Genomic DNA, 19,146 nt, shown 5'->3' on the forward strand with positions numbered 1-19,146 from the left:
GTTTTAGTTAAATGACCATTACTTCAATTGAGTTAAAGTTAATGAATCGTAACTACAATTTACTCAATCAATTAATTACATGTAAATTACAATTGGAAATATCTTATAAATTTATTTAGTGGTCATACATGCGGTCGATCATCGGAGTACATGTAGTTGATCATACATGCGTATTAAAATTGGAAATATCTTTCTCCGGTGGCTGACGACGAGGGTGATACCTGCAGCCTGCGAGTGATTGTATGCATGCGACTGCCGACGGGTCCATTAATAACCGTTGGAATTCAAAACGCCCCGTTTGGGGTCGGTTTTCCACTTTATCAAAACCCAACCCTCGCGTTGACCAATACCAGAGGGGAGGATGGCGATCAACATCGTGGACTACGAGCTACCGTACGACACCCACAACGTGTACGACGTGTCGTTTTACAACGACAGAGTCCACACCATGGTCACCAGCAACTCAGCCATGGTGGAATCGTGGCTCTCCAACGTCACTCCCGCCAACCCCAACCACCGCATTGTTGGCCTCGACGTCGAGTGGCGCCCCAACAACCGCTACTACCACAACCCGATCGCCACCCTGCAGCTCTGCACCGGCCCCAACTACCCCGGCTCCCTTCAAATCCCGGCAGGCACGGTGCTGCCCGGCGTCTGCTTGGACCCCAATTGCCTAATATTCCAGATTTTACACTCCGAATTGATTCCCCATTCCCTATCCACTTTCCTCGCCAATCCTGCCTTCACGTTCGTCGGCGTCGGCATCGAGAGCGATTGCGAGAAGCTGCTTTCAGACTACAGGCTGCGCGTCGCCAACGTTGTTGATCTTCGGGGTTTAGCAGCGGATAGGTTGGGGGTTTGGGAGCTGAGGAACTTCGGGTTGAAGCGGTTGGCGAGCGCGGTGCTGGGGAAGGAGCTGGAGAAGCCGAAGAGTGTGACGTTGAGCAGGTGGGACAGTCAGTGGCTTACTTATGCTCAGATTCAGTATGCTGCTGTTGACGCTTTTATTTCATATGAGATTGCTAGGCAGTTGAATCTTAGGGGTGCTTAGATGGATTGGAATTCGACATTGTTGCGATGAGAATTCTAATGTTGATGTTCTTTTGCTTTAGTACAATTGTTTACAATGTTGGGTAGCTTTAGAAATTTGGATTAGAATGCTGGTTTATTGGAACATAATTAAGGATTTCGTTCGATATTGTGGATAACTTTTCGTGTTGATGTGTTGTAAGTTGCACTTGTGAGCTCGTTTAGTAATTGCTTTACGTTTCTCATCTGATCAGATGGTTTTGACTTCGGCATCTGTATATAGTATACATGTATTGTTGTTTCCTGATTGACTCTGTTCAGTGCAAGTTTGTGGAATGGAATGGTGATGTTGAAACTCAGAGATGAAAATCGAAATGTCGGGCTTTTGATGCGTTTAGTAGCGTAGTAGAAATTGTTTACAATGTTGGGTAACTTTAGAAACTTGGATCGCTTGCTGGTTTTAATCGGTCATAGTTAGGGATTGGATTGATATCGTGGAAAGCTTTTGCTAGTGATGCTTTGTTAGTTGCAATTTTTGAGCTAGTTTAGTAATTGCTTTATGTTTTTCATTTGATCAGATGTTTCTGACTTTGGCATATGTATATGCATATATTGTTCGTTTCCTGTTTGAATCTGTTCAATGCAAGTAGGAAAAGAATCGGACACCTCCTTGTTAGATGTGTTGACGGGAGTCCGTGAATTGCTGCTTAATCCTTTGTTTCTGACTGTAAGAGCCAGTTTCTAATATTATTACGGCACAATGCATGTTCTTGTTTGACATATCTTGGGTAGGCTTCAAAGACTTAAGCTGTTAAAGATGTTCCGAAATTAGGCTCGCATGCATCATATGCTGCATGCGTGTTGATGCAAGCTCAAATTGTAAGCATCCTGTAGTAATGTACCGGGAAGTAAGAGCACCGACTTTATGTTTCCATGTTTACAATTCGAGCTTGCATCAAACTGTATTGCGATTTAATTTGTTTCATTCCCCCAATCTGTCCAGTTTTTAAGGGGGTTGAATATGATGGGTCTGCATGCAGGCCACACCCCTCCACTCTTCCTCTCTACAGAAAAGGAAGAGAAAACTCCTCCCCTTTTTCTGTGCACCTCATGTGTGAAAATCGCTCTACACCGTGGAATGGTGCATCGGATCAAAGAAAAAATCCGAGAGGTTATGAAGCTCGTATGAGTGACATTAATACAGACATGTGATTAAAAGACATCCAATCCCAATTATAAAACAACATTTCACAATCCTTTGAAAATCTACCACACCACCACCGTCGCCACCCAAACTCCACCATAATCGTGCTAGTGGCATCTCCCTGCCATATTCTTGAAACGTTGTCTGAAAAGTTATCGGATTATCATATTATATTATTATTGAGTTTAATTAGCGAGATGGAGTTGTAATTTGCAACATGTTCATAAATAATGTAATTTTGCAGCTGATGGGTTAGCCAAATTGGGTTTAAACAGCGAGAAGCCTCCTCCAAACCGATTACAAGAGATATACTTGCATGAACCGATTACAAGAGATATACTTGCATGAAGCTATTGTATATTGTTACAACCTGTCCCTTATTTTCATGTATTTTATTTATCAAAGTAATAAAGGTCGTACCCAGTGCACAAGGCTCCCGCTTTACGCAGGGTCTGGGAGAGGTGAATGTCGGCTAGCCTTACCTCCATTTTATGGAGAGGCTGCTCCCAATTATTTATCAAAGTAATGAAATTACAAAAATGCTCTTGACAGGCTAAGTGAAGATCCTAAGTGGTTTTATATGTAAAAGCATCTCTTTATGTAATTTCAACTTTTTCCTTTGTAATTTCCCTTCAACCAAAACTTAATAAGTATTTAGCTTAAGTCTGTTGTGCTAGGATAGCACCAAACCTTATGGAACCAACTCTTGATAACCCACAGGAAATATATCAAATGAAATGCAAGAACAAAATATTAAAGACACCAAGATTTTAACGAGGTTCCTCAACAGTCAGTGTAACTGGAGTACGTCCTCGGAGCAGTAGGAGCTCACCCAATAATCCACTATCAACCAAATGGGAGTTTACAAAGTGTTGGCAATCTCACAACCCAAATAACCCAATACACCCAATAGCTCTCACACACCACAGAAACAAATAGAGAAAGAAATATAATGAATAATTTCTTCTCTATACATGTAGCTTAAAGCTATTACAACAATAACTATGATGGATGATTGCTAACCAAAAAGAAGAGCACCTTCTTCTTCTTTTCTGCTCTCAGTTTTCTACTCTCTGCAGCTCTCTTTGCTCTCTCAAAGATGGACTACTAAAACAGAAAATAGTGCACACTCCTTCCTCTCTCTTTCTCACTTCCGTATGCTAACATTCATCCATCCTAAAACAACTAATAAACAAAACCAAAGTAAAGACATAATGATTACTTTACAAACATCATCATGACTTTCCTTTTTTCTTTTCAACAAACATAATCATGATTTCTTTCACTTTTTTTTCTTTTGGTTTGTTTATTAGGAAAGGTGATGGCCACTTGGCCACAATTCAACAATCTCCACCTTGGCCAAGTTCCGAAAACGCTATGATAAGCCAACCAACACAATTGACCCAAAAAATCACTCCCAAACACTAGCAAGAGAACAATTCATGCCAAGCCAAATGCTCCAAAAACAAAACTCCTACTGCTCAACACCTTCTTTATATAGGCATAATGTGAGCCAAGTTCAAACAGTGAACAAACTTGGCTACACCAACAACCTTAGTCAACATATCAGCAGGGTTGTCTTTAGTTGGAATCTTCTGGAGAATGATTTCCCCTTCACCAACAATTTCACGAACAAAGTGATAACGCACATCTATGTGCTTGGTCCTCGCATGATGAACCTGATACTTAGCCAAATAAATGGCACTCTGACTATCACAATGTACCTCCACTTGCTTCTGATCAACCCCCAAATCTTTAATCAGCCCATGTATCCAAATGGCCTCCTTTATAGCTTCAGCAACTGCCATATATTCAGCCTCTGTAGTAGACAAGGCAACAGACGACTGCAAAATGGACCTCCAACAAACTGGTCCTTTAGCCATAGTAAACACATAGCCTGTAGTAGACTTCATTCCATCCAGATCACATGCATAATCTGAATCAACATAACCAACTGCAAAATGACCAATACCAAAGTCATCTATCTCAAAGCATAAACCAACATCTCGAGTACCATGGAGATACCTCAATATCCACTTAGCTGCTTGCCAATGCTCTTTACCTGGATTATGCATATATCGACTCACCATGCCAACTGCATGAGCAATATCCGGTCTAGAGCATACCATTGCATACATCAAACTACCAACCAAATTTGCATATGGTATATTTTTCATTTGCAGCTTCTCTTTATCAGTTTTAGGACACTGTAGAGAACTCAATTTAAAATGAGGAGCCAAAGGGGTACTAACCGGTTTGGTTGAATCATGAACTCCAAACTTCCGAATCAACTTCTCAAGGTATTGTCTTTGATTCAAACTGACGAAACCCTTTGCTCTATCTCTAGTGATCTCCATGCCAAGGATCTTCTTCGCTTCACCAAGATCCTTCATCTCAAACTCATTCTTCATTTGCTTCTTCAATTTCTCAATCTCTTCGACATTCTTTGAGGCAATTAACATATCATCAACATATATCAATAAATAAATGAAAGACCCATCTTGCAACTTCTTGAAGTACACACAATGATCATATTGACTTCTAGAATAATTTTGTCCTCTCATAAATTTATCAAACCTCAAATACCATTGCCTTGGAGATTGCTTCAAGCCATAAAGTGATTTCTTCAATTTGCAAAACAAATTTTCCTTCCCTTTCACTATATACCCATCCGGTTGACACATATAGATCTCTTCATTCAAATCACCATGTAGGAAAGCCATCTTCACATCGAGTTGCACAAGCTCAAGATCATATTGTGCAACAAGAGCTAACATAATACGAATTGAGGAATGCTTCACAACCGGAGAAAAGATTTCATTGTAGTCAATGCCCTCCTTTTGTGCATACCCTTTAGCAACTAATCTTGCTTTAAATCTCACATTGCTTTTCTCATCAGCATCTTCCTTCTTGGCATACACCCATTTGCAACCGATAGCTTTCTTGCCCTTAGGCAATTTAGCTAACTCCCAAGTCTTGTTCTTCAAGAGAGAATTCATCTCATCACCCATGGCATTGCACCACCTCTCATTTTCTTCACTCTCAATAGCTTCCTCAAAATTGGATGGAATCTCATCAGTGATAATAGGAAGAGCAAAAGAGACATAGTCACTATACCGAGTTGGCTTGGTAATTTGTCTCTTTCCTCTGTTCTTGGCTTGGCAATAGACTTTTGAGGTGAAACTTCCTCTTCAACTTGAATAGAATCTTCAAGTTCAACTTCTTCAACATCTTCATGGTCTCCAACTTCTTCACTTGTAGTGGCTTCGACATCAGCGGAAATAGGATTTGAAGTACCAGAGACAACTTTCTCAAGCTCCACCTGTTGGACATCTTTCACATTCTTCTCAGAGTCTTTGAACATACTTTCTTCATCAAATGTCACATCTCTGCTGATTACAAGTTTTTTCATCTCTGGGCACCACAACCTGTAACATTTGACACCACTACTAAAACCAAGAAAGATAGCCTTTTTGGCTCTAGGATCAAGTTTATTTTCAGTCACATGAAAATAAGCAGGTGAACCAAAAATACGGATATAGTCATAATCAGAAGAAGATTTTCCAGTCCATACCTTCATTGGTGTCTTACCCTGAATAGCAGCTGAGGGTAACCGGTTGATGATGTGACATGCATAATTAACTGCTTCTGCCCAAAATGACTTGCTTAAACCCGACTGAGACAACATACATCTAACCTTCTCAAGCAAGGTTCGATTCAATCTTTCTGCAACTCCATTTTGTTGTGGAGTTCCCCGAACACTAAAATGTCTCACAATTCCTTCCTCTTTGCAAACTTTAAAGAAAGGGTCGGATGTGTATTCACCACCATTATCCGATCTCAAAATCTTAATCTTTCTCCCAGTCTGGCTCTCAACCATTTTCTTCCAACTCAAGAAAATGCTCAATACCTCACTCTTGTGCTTCATAGTATAAACCCAAGACCTTCTTGAATAATCATCAACAAAGGTCACGAACCAATGTCTACCACTCAAAGAGGGAGTCTTTGTAGGACCCCAAACATCCGAATGCGCATAATCAAGAATGTCATTCGTCTGATGTACAGCAGTACCAAACTTCACTCTAGTTTGCTTCCCCAAGACACAATGCTCACAGAAATCAAGCTTACAAGTCGTGGCACCTTTTAGAAGACCTTTTTTCACAAGCCCTTGTAGAGCTTTCTCACCGGCATGGCCTAATCTCATATGCCACAATCTAGTAGTATCTGAATCAGATGTGCCCATATTTTCAGAGACTACAAATGCTTCACCTGTCACAGTGTTTCCCTGCAATAAATACAAATGGCCACATCTAGGAGCTTTCATCACAACAAGTGCACCATAAGTAACTTTCAATGTCTGTCCATCTGAATGAAACCTGAAGCCATTGGATTCCAAAGTACCCAAAGAAATAAGATTTTTCTTCAAATTCGGTACATACCGAACACCTGTCAACTCTTTAACCATGCCATCATGCAACTTCAAACGAACTGTACTAATCCCTTTTGTTGTGCAAGGATTGTCATCTCCCATGAACACAACGCCACCATCAAACTCTTTCAAGCTTGAAAACCAATCCTTGTGAGGAGTCATATGATGAGTACAACCCGTATCCAACACCCACTTAGTAGCACAATCAAATGATGAGGAAGTGGTTAAAGCAAAGTCAGAAAAATCTGTTTCAACCTCAGCAACATTAGCTTCAGAACTTTCTTTGCCTTTGGTCTTCAATTTAGGACAATCTTTCTTCCAATGACCTTTATTACGACAAAAGGCACATTCATCCCTTTCCAAAGGTTTTCTACCTTTAGAGTTTCATCTAGGTCGAGACTGTGATTTTTTCCTACTAGAAGATGATCTCCTCTCCGATGATCTACCTCTAACAAATAAAGCTTCAGAGGTACTATCATGATTTTTATCTCTATGCCTCAATTCATAATTCATCAAGGCATTTGACACATCTTCAAATTTCACAGCTTCTTTACCATGCATAATAGTGATAACAAAATGCTCATAAGAGTCCGACAAGGAATTCAACAATATTAAGGCCTTATCTTCATCTTTAATATCCTCATCTAAATTTAACAAGTCGGTAATCAACTTATTAAAAACATCAAGGTGTCTAATCATTTTTGTACCTTCTTTGTATTGGAAGCGGTATAGCTTTTTCTTCAAGTGTAGCCGGTTCTCTGCACTCTTCGTCATATACTTGTCTTCCAATTTTTGCCACAATACACTTGCTACCGTCTCCCGCATCACAAAATACTTCTGAGTTTTTGCAAGGCACAACCGAATTGAAGAGCAAGCCCACAAATTTAATTTCTCCCATTCCGGCTTCGACATAGCTTCCGACTTCTCTCCCAAAGCGGCAAGTAGATCTTGTTGAGCCAACACATCTTTGACCTCACATTGCCACATCCCGAAGTTGTTTGTGCCATCAAACTTTTCCACTTCGAACTTTGCATTTTGCACCGTAGTTCTTGCAAACCCAGAGGTGCTTCCAAAAGGATTCTCATCTTGCCCATCTGACATCTTTGGCAACTAGACAGTACCCAAGAGCAACCAGTGCTCTGATACCAATTGTTGTGCTAGGATAACACCAAACCTTATGGAACCAACTCTTGATAACCCACAGGAAATATATTAAATGAAATGCAAGAACAAAATATTAAAGACACCAAGATTTTAACGAGGTTCCTCAACAGTCAGTGTAACTGGAGTACGTCCTCGGAGCAGTAGGAGCTCACCCAATAATCCACTATCAACCAAATGGGAGTTTACAAAGTGTTGGCAATCTCACAACCCAAATAACCCAATACACCCAATAGCTCTCACACACCACAGAAACAAATAGAGAAAGAAATATAATGAATAATTTCTTCTCTATACATGTAGCTCAAAGCTATTACAACAATAACTATGATGGATGATTGCTAACCAAAAAGAAGAGCACCTTCTTCTTCTTTTCTGCTCTCAGTTTTCTACTCTCTGCAACTCTCTTTGCTCTCTCAAAGATGGACTACTAAAAAGGTCGTACCCAGTGCACAAGGCTCCCGCTTTACGCAGGGTCTGTGAGAGGTGAATGTCGGCTAACCTTACCCCCATTTATGGAGAGGCTGCTCCCAAGTCTCGAACCCGAGACCTACCGCTCATTCATCCATATGCTAACATTCATCCATCCTAAAACAACTAATAAACAAAACCAAAGTAAAGACATAATGATTACTTTACAAACATCATCATGACTTTCTTTTTTTCTTTTCAACAAACATAATCATGATGTCTTTCACTTTTTTTTCTTTTGGTTTGTTTATTAGGAAAGGTGATGGCCACTTGGCCACAATTCAACAAAGTCTCACCCGTCCATTCTTCCTTCCTTTTTCCGGCTACCCCTTTCTTTTCCTTCTATAATCCTCTTGTGGACATAGTGTAAAGGGAACAAGTTAGGACAGACCTACCTCGTTATCAGGATAGTCAATTGTAGCGGGGAGGAACTTGAGACTCGGGAAACAACCAGAGGTGGGAGGAGTATGGAGGTAATAAAATTTCACATCAACTTCAAAACCACCAGTGTTTTGAACGTGACAGGGCACTGGGGCAACTCAAAAAGGCCGTCAGCTACATCATTTACATAAAGATGGAGGAGATCGCGTTCAACAACATTATGCCTGATGTGAATCCAACCAACAATACAAGCTATATCCTCGGCATCAGACCAACGAAGAGAGAATTTGTGAATGTTCAATGAGCCATGAAAGAGAAGCACATGGTCGACAAATCCCATGAAAGCAGCAGAGTCAAGCCAACGTAAATCTCTATCGTTGAAGTTCAGATTGGGAGTAAAGGTCCATACATTCATCCATCTTGTAGACAAAACCGTGGTCTTCACAGTACCTTTTGTATGAAGGAACGAAAGTATGTGACAAGGAACTCCATTTGGTAGTTTACCGATCCTATCTTTAGCTGCGGCATGAAGTTTGGTTTCTTATATGGAGAATTTTTCCAGGAACATTAGTTCTAGAACTACAAGCAACAGCAAACATCAAATCGTTTACAGAGATGAAAAATTCAAAGGTTAATACTTGAATTTACTACTATTGCTCTATTGTTTTTTTCCCCTCAGTTTCTGTGGTAACCAAACAGATCATAACGAATCAGAAGGTAAAGAAGTCAAAAAGTTACCAAGAAAAATTACCTAATAAGCGCTTCTGGTACGGCCAATGAATAGTAAAAGCTCTGATTGGTATCTGAGAAACGGTAGGAAAATCCAAGAAAATGAGAACCGTAGTACTGTCGTCAACGTGAACGTCTCAGGCTCTCCCATCCTTGCAAAGTTTCGAAACTCGGTACTTCTTTCTTCTATTCGAGGGCACTTTAGTTTTACTGACATCTTGAAATTCATAAAAGTTTCAAGTACTTTCTTTCTACACAAGCATTTGAAAGTGCTTCATTAACACACACTTAGCAAGTTCTTTAGACAGTACTGTTGTGTATTGTACTCAAATGTAGTCAAAAGCGATTTTACTTGTAAAATCGTCATTTGCAGCCTTAAGATTTCGTTAAAAGAAAATAATTTCCACAACACTATTTAAGCACACTCATGTTTATCTGCTAACCTTTATATCGAGTACAGCAAAAGACAATAAAGGACCGGTTTAAACATGAATGTGCGCAAGAGAAACAAACGTGTACAAAAATCATTTCTTTTGGTTGAGAGGGGGCTCAATGCCCAAACCAACGAAGCAGACAACATTAATATGGAAAGGGGCAGCAATATCTTGAAAGACCAATTTCCAATACAAACGAAAATATTGAAACTAAAATGCAAATAGATTATTCAGTACCATCTTAAGAAGAACTACATAGTTTGCTTTAGTTTTCTTTGCCAAAAGAACCTTTCTAAAACAGAGAATAAAATCCCTAAAACTCATCATGCTCAAATTCCACTTGGCATGCCTTCGAACCCCTTTCAAACCAACAAAATTCCCTGTATAACTCTTTTTTTTTCGGCTGAAAGTAATTGGTAAGAATATTCATCCTATTCAAAACTTTGCCATGTTTCAGCAAATACTTTGCCGCTTCCATCTCATCCTCCCTTCCCTCGAATCGCAATATTGAGATGGTCTTGAGGTGCGATGACAAGCAGACAGGCACAAAAGCTGGTGGATTCCATCCGTGCTCCAGGTGTCCATAATCTTCGTCGCAGATTAAACCCTGACAGTTATTTGAGGAAAGAATCAAAAGAGAATCATTAAGAGCAGCATGCTGGTATTGTTGGTATTGAGAAGTTTACTAACTCAACACCAAAATATGTGGGTGATAAGTTTACAAACTCTATCACACCTCTCACTTTCTCTCTCAATAAAATTGGACTAACAAACGGAGAAGGGATAGGAAATAACAAGCTTCCACGAAACACACTTTCTTGATATATGAAATAAAAGGCAGTTTACAAACTGATGAAGAAAAAAAAACAGAAGCTTACAAGCTTATGAACCTGAGAGAATACAATCAGAAAAATGGGATTTGGATGGGCTGCTTCTAAAGCCTTACGAGAGGCTTCCTTAAATACTACACAACCTACACCTTTACACCATCAATTGACAGCACACAGACAGCAGCATATCTGCTGTCTTTAACACATGGGAACGTGAAAAAAATCAAGAGACCAAATGTGCTCCAGGTTGTCTACATTCGGCTAGCACATGGCAGCACCATTCCAGGTTGTAGTCACAACCTTTCAGTTAGCACATGGATGAACTTTTAGCCTTTAAAGTTGCAGCATGTGTGGATACATCCTGTAAAGAAACTAACAGCCATTAGCAACCTTTTACAGCCTGTTTTGAGTTGAATTTCCAACACGCCCCCTCAAATCAAAACGCCTTCATGCCTAGCATTTCACGCAATAACCTGAATGGTTCAACTGGCAGTGGCTTAGTGAAGATGTCAGCCACTTGTTCCTTCGTGTGACAATAGACAAGCTCAATTGTCTTTTGCTTCACATGGTCCCTTAGAAAATGGAACCTGGTATCAATGTGCTTGCTCCTTCCATGTTGAACAGGATTCTTTGCAAGCTTGATAGCTGAGATGTTATCCACATGAATCACAGTCGATTCCACTTGTGGATGACACACTGACTTCAACAGATTTCTTAACCAAATTGCCTCACACACAGTTGAGGCTACAGCAACGTACTCGGCTTCACACGATGACAAAGCAACAATTGATTGCTTCTTTGAAGTCCATGAGAAAGCTGTTGATCCTAGAAAAAACACATAGCCAGTTGTGCTTTTCCTTTCATCTTGGTCACCTCCCCAATCACTATCTGAATAACCAAATAATTTTGCATCTTCACCAAAATTATAAAACAGACCATAGTTTAGAGTACCTCTTATGTACCTCAAGATTCTCTTGGCAGCCAGCCAATGAGACTCCCTTGGTATTTCCATGTACCGACTCACGAGTCCAACACCATAAACTATATCAGGTCTTGTGATTGTAAGGTACCTTAGACTTCCAACCAAGCTTTTGTACACGGTTGAGTTTACAAACTCACCTTCTCCTTCTTTAGACAGCTTCAATCCAGTTGCAACTGGAGTGTTGACAATATTGCACTTATCCATATTGAATTTCTCCAATATATCTCTCATGTACTTTTGTTGAGAGATGTAGATACCGTCACTTTCTTGCTTCACCTCTATGCCAAGAAAGTATGACATTAATCCATTGTCAGTCATCTCAAATTCACTGAACATGGATTGCTTGAACTCACAGAACATTGCTTCATTGTTTCCTGTAAACAACAAGTCATCTACATAGAGACAAATAATTAAGAACTCCCCTTTTGCACCATTCTTCATGTAAACTGAATGCTCGTATGGACATTTCTGAAATCCATTTTGGTGAAGGTAGTTGTCAATCCTTGAGTTCCAAGCTCGTGGTGCTTGCTTGAGGCCATACAAAGCCTTCTTCAAACGATACACCTTTTCTTCTTCTCCTTGTACTTGGAAGCCTTCTGGTTGTTCCACGTACACTTCTTCCTCAAGTACTCCATTAAGGAAGGCTGACTTGACATCTAGTTGATAAATTTTCCATTTATGATGAGCGGCAAGAGAAATTAGCAATCTTACCGTGTCAAGTCTTGCAACTGGAGCATAGACTTCATCATAGTCCACTCCGTACTTCTGTTTGTAGCCCTTTGCTACAAGCCTTGATTTGTATCGATCCACACTCCCATCTGCAGTGCGTTTGATCTTGTAAACCCACTTGACACCAATAGCCTTCTGATTTGGTGGGAGCTTTGTCAACTCCCAAGTGTCATTCTTCTCGATAGCATGGATTTCTTCCTCCATGGCTATTCTCCAACGATCTTTTTCCACAGCTTCATTGAATGAGAGAGGCTCGTGGTCTGCATACAAGCAGAAAAGGTTGGTTTCTTCTTCTTCTTCTTGTCCATATATCTCGGTAAGACTTCTTAGCCTCACTGGAGTTGAAGAGCTGCTTTCTTCACTAGATGTAGGACCACTCCTTGCAGTTCTGTGCAATGGAGTTGTTGTGGTTGTTTGAGCAGGTTGTTGCTCAACAGTTGGTACAACTTCTGGTTCTTCAAAATCAGTGGAGACGATCTTCTCTTTACTGACTTCTTTGTTGTTCCACTTCCATGCCTCTTCCTCACTGAAGATGACATCTCTACTAACCACTAGTTTGCCAGTTAGTAGGTTGTAGAGCTTGTATGCCTTGGACTCTTCACTATAGCCCACAAACACACACTTCTCGCCTTGATCATCGAGCTTTCTCCTCTTGGCTTCTGGAACTTGAGCATATGCAACACACCCAAAAACTCTTAGGTGTGCAACACTCGGCTTGTATCCACTCCAAGCTTCTTGTGGTGTCATCCTCTTGACACTCTTTGTTGGACATCGATTCAACAAATAAATCGAACAAGCTACAGCTTCTGCCCACAACTCTTTTGGCAAATTCTTCTCCTTAAGCATGGATCTTGTCATGTCAAGGATGGTTCGATTCTTTCTTTCGGCTATCCCATTTTGCTGTGGTGTATATGCAGCAGTCAGTTGATGCCTAATTCCTTGCTCCTTGCAGTATGCTTGGAAAGCATTGGAGGTGTACTCTCCACCTCTATCTGATCTCACAGCCACAAGCTTGTGGTTGCTTTCAGCCTCTGTGAGTGCCTTGAACTCCTTGAAGATTTTTAGGGCAGCCGACTTCTCCTTGAGAAAATAAACCCAAGTCTTCCTACTGAAATCATCAATGAAAGTAATAAAATACCTATTACCTCCATAAGACATAGGATCCAATGGACCACATATATCCGTGTGTACCATCTGCAGTGGTGCCTTTGCTCTCCATGTATCACCAACAGGGAATGATAGTCGTGCTTGCTTGCCAAGCACACAACCTTCACATACTTGGCGTGTGGCTTCAATCTGGGGTAGACCACGAACCATTCCTCCACTTGACAGCAACTTTAGGCCATTGAAATGAAGATGGCCAAATCGAAGATGCCATTTCCATGACTCATCTTCCATTACACCGATGTTGCAACTCCCAATCTTTGTGTTCAACTTCAACGGGAACATTCGGTTCTTTGACATTTGAACACGTGCAATAAGTTTTCTCCTTGCATTCCTGAGAGTGAGAAACATATCCTCCATATGTATAATATACCTTTTCTGGAGCAGTTGACCAATGCTCAGAATGTTGCTCTTCATACCTGGTATGTAGTAGGTATCGGAGATGTATTCTTCTCTACCATCCTTCTGGATGATCTTGATCTTCCCTTTTCCTTCAACTGGCAACTTTGAGGAGTCACCAAGACTTACAGATCCATAGGCCCCATCTTTGAGTTCGGCAAAAAACTCCTTCTTTCCACACATGTGATTGCTTGCACCAGAGTCCAAATACCAAACATCTTGTTGGCTACTGGAATCATGGTGTGCTAGCAAGACTGTAAGTTCCTCACCAGCATTTCCATTTGATTCTGCCATGTTGACATGCTCACCATTTTTATATGAACATTCATTTGCATAATGTCCATATTGCTTGCAAGTGTGACATTGGATATGCGCCTTTCCTCGGGTAGATCTCCATTCTTGAGATTGACCTCGGTTTTGTTCATAGCCTCGACCTCTTCCTCGGGCTCGTCCTCGGCTACGGTTGGATGAACTCCCACGACGTGAGTTCCCCTGCCCACGACCTTTATTTGGTTTGTCAATTTTCAATTTTGACTCCAAAGCTTGCTCTAGCATTGTGGGGCTTGCATTCTTCTGAATGCGTTGCTCGTGAACTAGGAGGGATCCTAGTAGCTCCTCTACGCTCATCGCCTCCAAATTCTTGGATTCCTCAATGGCAGTCACCACATGCTCAAACTTAGATGTGAGTGACCGGAGTATCTTCTCCACAACTCGTACTTCATCGAGTCTCTCGCCATTTCTCCTCATTTGATTTACTATCACAATGAGCCTTGAGTGATAGTCGGAGATGCTCTCCCCTTCATTCATGTGAGCAGTTTCAAAATCTGCTCGAAGTGACTGTAACCTCACTTTCTTGACTCGATCTACTCCTTTGTAGATTGTACTGAGTGTGTCCCATACTTGCTTGCTCGTTGTTGCTTCTGCAACCTTCTCGAACGTTGAATCTTCTAATCCTTGATAGAGAAGATATAACGCCTTCTGGTCCTTCTTTCGTAAATCCTTGAGAGTGTTCCTTTGATCTGCAGTATATGTGGCTTCTTGCTCGGTAGTGGGTACAACATACCCATTACTGACAACTTCCCATAGCTCTTGTGATCCAAACAATGCTTTGAATTGGATGCACCATCTTTCATAATTTTCTTTCTTCAATGTGGGAACTTGGAGCTGCACTAAGTTGGATGCCATAACTGCTGCACCTGCCAGAATGGTATTCTGGCTCTGATACCAATTGTTGGTATTGAGAAGTTTACTAACTCAACACCAAAATATGTGGGTGATAAGTTTACAAACTCTATCACACCTCTCACTTTCTCTCTCAATAAAATTGGACTAACAAACGGAGAAGGGATAGGAAATAACAAGCTTCCACGAAACACACTTTCTTGATATATGAAATAAAAGGCAGTTTACAAACTGATGAAGAAAAAAAAACAGAAGCTTACAAGCTTATGAACCTGAGAGAATACAATCAGAAAAATGGGATTTGGATGGGATGCTTCTAAAGCCTTACGAGAGGCTTCCTTAAATACTACACAACCTACACCTTTACACCATCAATTGACAGCACACAGACAGCAGCATATCTGCTGTCTTTAACACATGGGAACGTGAAAAAAATCAAGAGACCAAATGTGCTCCAGGTTGTCTACATTCGGCTAGCACATGGCAGCACCATTCCAGGTTGTAGTCACAACCTTTCAGTTAGCACATGGATGAACTTTTAGCCTTTAAAGTTGCAGCATGTGTGGATACATCCTGTAAAGAAACTAACAGGTATTACGTAGCAGACGAGGAGATAAAGCTTACGTCATAAAGTTGTATGACAAGATATTCCAGCTTTGGTGATCTCTTGAGCAACTCTGTTAGCAAATTCCAGTGATTGCATTCATAAAGATCCAGCTTCAATTGGTTCAAATAATCAAAAGCGGGCAGAAGGGCAGGCTTCATGAAAGACAAAGTACTGATCAAAGATAAACTTTTGCAGAAAATTAAACATTTGGTTATATACAATATCTCAAATCATAAATTTTCCAAAACGAGAAAAAGGCATTAACCGCAAACAATAGGTTTGGAACAAATAAAGAATAATATACTTACCTCCAAAAGATGAACTGAAAGGGTTAGATGCTTAACATTGTGAATCCCAGCCAGAAGCCTTCTTGCACGATCAACAAAGCACGGTGCTAATGCACTTGCATAATGTTCAGGAAGATAAATCTTGGCTTTGAAGAGATGGTTTGCATTCTCCAAATGGTAACTTGAGAAACCCTCCTCTCTGAGATCAAACGTTTCAAGCTTGGGAGCGAAAATAAAAAAAATGTCCCCATTTTTATCAAAATCATCATAGTCCAGACTTATCCTTAACCTCCTCAATTCAGGAGCAATGATGTTGAAATTGAAAACTACACCATATCGATGAGAACCTTCTATAGCTAGATCTTCAAGTACAGGGCAGCTCGAGAAAAGCTTACAGATTGAGTCATTAGTAGGCTCTTCAAGTACAACCCGAAGGAACTTGAGATTTGGAAAACAACCTGATGCGGGAACATTGGTAATAAAATTTGAACCCAATTCCAGAACCCTTAGGGTTTTGCACGTGAATACGCTTTCAGGCAACTCGAAGGTTTGGCCTTGATATGAATCAGCCAAAACACTAAGTTCAATAGAAAGATCAAGTTCAACAACATTATGCCTAACAACATTGCGAACCCAACGATCAATATGAGAGAATCTGATGACGTCGTCACACAAACAGTGAAGACGGAATTTTTGGATGTCTGATGCATCATGAAAGGAAAGTACACGCTCAACGAAATTAAAAAGGTCACCAGAGCGAGAGAAATGCCCACGGCGGATGTCTATATTAGGAATAGAAGCCCATACATTCCTCCATCTTCTAGACAAAACGCCGGTATTCACACAACATTTTGTTTCGAGAAACGAAAGTATGTGCAAAAGCAACGCGTCTGGTAATTCACTGATCCTATCTCTAACATTTTCTTTACCCCTTGACCTCAAGGACTTCAAACACATCCCTAAAAACATGGTACAATGTTGTAAATTTAAAGACAGCTTAAGCTTTCGTACTTAATAATTCATATAAAAAAATTCAATAAATTATGTTTTATCTGAGTTAGAAACAACAAATCAAAGCAGATAAAAGCACATGCATGTTCTTACCCTTGTATCAATAAAATAAAAAATAAAAACGATTTTTCAATTACTTATGTTTTATTTACATGAAAATGGATGCGGATCTAAAGCGAAAGAGTAAGGCCTTCTGACCTAAAAAATTACATGGTAAGATATGGTTCTTTTTTCTTTCTTTTTTTAATAAAATAATTTCCTCTATATTAGTCAGAAACAACAAATCAAAGCAGAAAAAATATCATGCATGTTCTTGCCCTTGAATCAATAAAATCAAAAATAAAAACGATTTTTCAATTACTTATGTACATGAAAATGGATGCGGATCTAAATCGAAAGAGTAAGAACTTTTGACCTAAAAAATTAAAGGGTAAGATCTGATTTTTTTTTCTTATAACAAAAAATTCCTCTATATTCTTTTCTGTTTTTTCTCGGCAACCAAACAGATGGTAAGTCGTTTGACAGAAAAAAACAGATGGTAAGGATGTCAGAAATTCAGAAGGTGAAGTACCTGATGTGAGCTTCTGGGATCGGATGGACCCAGAAGAGTGATCAGATTTGGTGGTTGGTGGACGATAAAATTGTGATTGGCAGCTGAGAAACGGTGAGGAAAGATAAGAAAGTGAAAAACCTGAAGAGAAACCCTATCGGGACTTATTTTAACCGCAGCTGCTGCTGCTCTCAAAGTGCGAACATTTCAGATTCTCTTGACTCGAGAATTTATATAAAGTCACCATCTTTGACCTTTTTACTTTGGTAAATGGGGTTTTTATTACCAACCAAACATGCGATTCCACAAATGGTAAAGAAATGATAAGCAAACAAAGCATATGGATACGGTAGGTGCTTTTGTGTTTTTATTTTTTATTTTTTTCAATAATAAAGAAAAGCTATTTTTTAAGTAGAAATAATTTTTTTGGAAATGAAAAGTTGTAAGAAATGAACAAAAATGGTGGTGATTCACAAATACTATGTGGAAACGAACTAAAAAAAAAGAGATATCGAAGTAGTACTTGTAATGTCGAATAATTAGGATCAAATTCCTTGAATAGCTCCTCGTTTGCACACTGAAGAGCCAAATCCAACGAGAGCAAGAATCATTCTTTTACATAAATTCTATCTGTTTGCAAGGTGTGTGCGAGAAACCCGTCCAAGTGCACTGATTAGTAGTGCATTCATTATTTCCCTTAGGAGAACGAGGTTAGCGATGATTGTTTCAGCCTGGGAAACAGTCAGTTGATGTAGGGATGAAACAAGCACAACTTAATTTCGCTTGTTCATCCATCTTTTCCCTTTGAAAGCCCGTTTTGAGAAGAACTTGGTGAAGAAAGCATTGGTGGTACTTCTCCCTAGACGTGACTTTGGCCCTCCTATTTGTTGAAACATGGAGATTCAACATTTCACCTTCTTTCACATTGTTGAAATGAGATAGAAATCTAATATGCATTGTCTTCATTCAGATAATGCTCTTACACAAGTTACAACTACCTTTTACTTCCCTGTACAGAATCAAAACAAGTTCCAAATTTAAATTGTTATAGTGTACTTCTTAATTGCATACAACAGAATCACGAAGCATGAAGAAAAGAGAAATGCGGAAATGTTTTCTTTCTGAAGGTTGAAGCGTGTTCATTGTCTCCGACATAGAGCTTTCTCTCTTCTCACTTCTCGTTAATATGACCATGGCACGAATGCAAATGCAAGTATCTTCAGATATAAAAGAGCCCACAACAAATAGTTTCATCTTAAGAATAACAACGTTGCTTTAATATATTATTGCCAACCAGGACCTTTCAAAAACATAGAATCGAACTTCAAGCAGAATATCCTGGAAAAAAAAACTCATCTTAATCAGATTCGACTTGACATTTGACAAGTTGTTGGAACCCCTTCAAAACCTTCAAACTTTAATCTATGCGTCCTCTTCTTGAGATCCAATGCTAAGGTTAATAATCATCTTATGCAAAACTGTTGAGAATCAATGTCAAGCCCAAAACCATAAGTAATCCACAACCCAATCTAAAGTCCAAGTCCATATCTAGTTTGATGATGTAAGT

The 19,146-nt window shown here is 39.8% G+C and overlaps 2 protein-coding genes across 3 annotated transcripts; one reads left to right on the forward strand and one right to left on the reverse strand.

The window, feature by feature from the left end:
• The first annotated feature begins 148 nt into the window (after positions 1-148).
• On the forward strand, positions 149-1,274 carry LOC126616764 (3'-5' exonuclease-like). The gene has a single exon (XM_050284877.1). It carries the CDS (start codon positions 362-364, stop codon positions 1,049-1,051), a length of 690 nt encoding a protein of 229 aa, XP_050140834.1. The 5' UTR covers positions 149-361; the 3' UTR covers positions 1,052-1,274.
• An 8,768-nt stretch (positions 1,275-10,042) lies between these two features.
• Positions 10,043-17,762, reverse strand: LOC126616761 (FBD-associated F-box protein At4g10400-like). 2 transcript variants are annotated; one of them, XM_050284873.1, is made up of 4 exons: positions 17,601-17,762; positions 16,040-16,977; positions 15,749-15,883; positions 10,043-10,445 (listed from the first exon to the last, which is right to left on the reverse strand). In XM_050284873.1, exons 2-4 carry the CDS (start codon positions 16,973-16,975, stop codon positions 10,152-10,154), a joined length of 1,365 nt encoding a protein of 454 aa, XP_050140830.1. In that variant the 5' UTR covers positions 16,976-16,977; positions 17,601-17,762; the 3' UTR covers positions 10,043-10,151. The 2 variants fall into 2 exon arrangements, with proteins under 2 accessions (XP_050140830.1, XP_050140829.1); XM_050284872.1 differs by having other exon boundaries at positions 16,040-17,762.
• Positions 17,763-19,146: the final 1,384 nt, after the last annotated feature.

This window comes from Malus sylvestris, chromosome 3, assembly GCF_916048215.2.
Source record: "Malus sylvestris chromosome 3, drMalSylv7.2, whole genome shotgun sequence".
In the NCBI taxonomy this organism is placed as follows: Eukaryota; Viridiplantae; Streptophyta; class Magnoliopsida; order Rosales; family Rosaceae; genus Malus; species Malus sylvestris.